The sequence below is a fragment of the Octodon degus genome, unplaced genomic scaffold (assembly GCF_000260255.1).
Source record: "Octodon degus isolate 3935 unplaced genomic scaffold, OctDeg1.0 scaffold00197, whole genome shotgun sequence".
NCBI classification, from domain to species: Eukaryota; Metazoa; Chordata; class Mammalia; order Rodentia; family Octodontidae; genus Octodon; species Octodon degus.
Window position 1 is genome coordinate 997,635 of NW_004524773.1, and position 1,555 is coordinate 999,189.

General features: G+C 55.3%; 1 protein-coding gene across 1 annotated transcript in view; it reads left to right on the forward strand.

The window, feature by feature from the left end:
* Dact3 (dishevelled binding antagonist of beta catenin 3) overlaps positions 1-1,172 on the forward strand; it is a 10,316-nt gene extending 9,144 nt beyond the window's left edge. Inside the window, exon 5 of the mRNA XM_012517597.2 lies at positions 3-1,172. Within this exon, the coding sequence (XP_012373051.1) occupies positions 3-377 (375 nt within the window). The 3' untranslated portion in view covers positions 378-1,172. The remainder of the gene's footprint in view (positions 1-2) is intronic.
* Positions 1,173-1,555: the final 383 nt, after the last annotated feature.

A 1,555-nucleotide genomic window follows, 5' to 3' on the forward strand; every position in this document is an offset into this window, starting at 1 on the left:
CCCCGTCGGCCCCCCAGCGCCGCCTGCTCTATGGCTGCGCGGGCAGCGACTCCGAGTGCTCTGCCGGGCGCCTGGGGCCGCTCGGACGCCGCGGGCCTCCGGGTGGCGTTGGGGGCGCCTACGGGGAGAGCGAATCCAGCGCCAGCGAGGGCGAGTCCCCTGCCTTCAGCTCGGCCTCCAGCGACTCAGACGGCAGTGGTGGCCTCGTGTGGCCACAGCAGCTCGTGGCGGCCACCGCGGCCTCTGGGGGCGGTGCAGGCGGAGGGGGTCCCGCGGGCCCGGCCAAGGTCTTTGTGAAGATCAAGGCTTCCCACGCGCTGAAGAAAAAGATCTTGCGTTTTCGTTCGGGTTCTCTCAAGGTCATGACGACAGTGTGATTTTGGGGGTTCGCGTGAGCTCCCCCTTCATGGCCTCTGCACCTCCACGCTCCAGATGGCTGGCCCTTCGACACCCACCTTCCAAAGAACACCGTGCTCTCTGCTTCCAAAGACCCTCCTTGCTCCCGTCCAAAGTGGCCTTGGGCGGAAAGGCTCAGCGGAGGCGAAATGGGGGAGAAGCCCTGGCTTCTGAGCTCTTGCACTAGGAAGTCCCCTTGTGTGGGTCTCACTTTCCTCATCTGTACCATGGTCGTCCATGTATGCAAAGGGGTGATTCAACTTAATTCCCCCTTTTAGTGTAGAAGCTTGGTCTGTTGCCCTTCACTTTGTCACCAAGTACTCTCATCCCTCTTCCCTGCCCAGATAGGGCTCCCTGTCGTTCACAAAGTGCCCCCTCCATGGACCCCTAGGATATCGCCCCTGAAACCCCTGTCAGAGACTGCGTCTGACTCACGCGGTGCCTGCAGAGTGCCCTAGGAAGGGAAGGTGCACGGATTTGGGGGTTTTGAGGGTCAAGTAGGAGTTGGCAACACCTGGAAAGGACTCTTTCACCTCTATCCCTGGACAAGGAGAGAATTGGTAGGTAGAAGAGGGGAAGGAAGATGGTTTCCATCTCGTACCCCACCCTTGCGAGAGAGGGTGGGGAGAGCAGGTGACCCTCAGCTGTTCTGATTTAGGATCTTTTTTTCTTTCATTTTAAGAATTACTGTATTTATTATGACGATGGTGACTCCCCGGTGCACAGGGGGGCCAGATTCTGTGTGTTTCTCTAACCTCTTTGTAAATAAATGCACAAAGTTACATATTTGGTGGCCTCCTTCTATGCAGAAATGGTAAGAAATGTGCCTTTTCCCTTGAGCTAACATTCTGTGAGCAGCTTCTGTTTACTTTGGATAGGGCAGTACCTAGAACCAGATGGCAGCGCCCGGCTTGGGTTTCAGCATCAGCATCATATTCCTACCACAGGCTCTTTCTTTTAATTTTTTCTTTCTATACTGGGGATTGAGTCTAGGGCCTTCACACGGAGTTATATCTCCTTCTGTCCCCTTTTTTTGAAACAGATTCTCACTGTGTAGCCTAGACTGGCCTTGAACTTGCAGCAATCTTCCTGCCTCAGCCTCCCAAGTCCTGAGAATACAGCTGTGCACCACCACACCAGATTTATAATCAGTAATGGG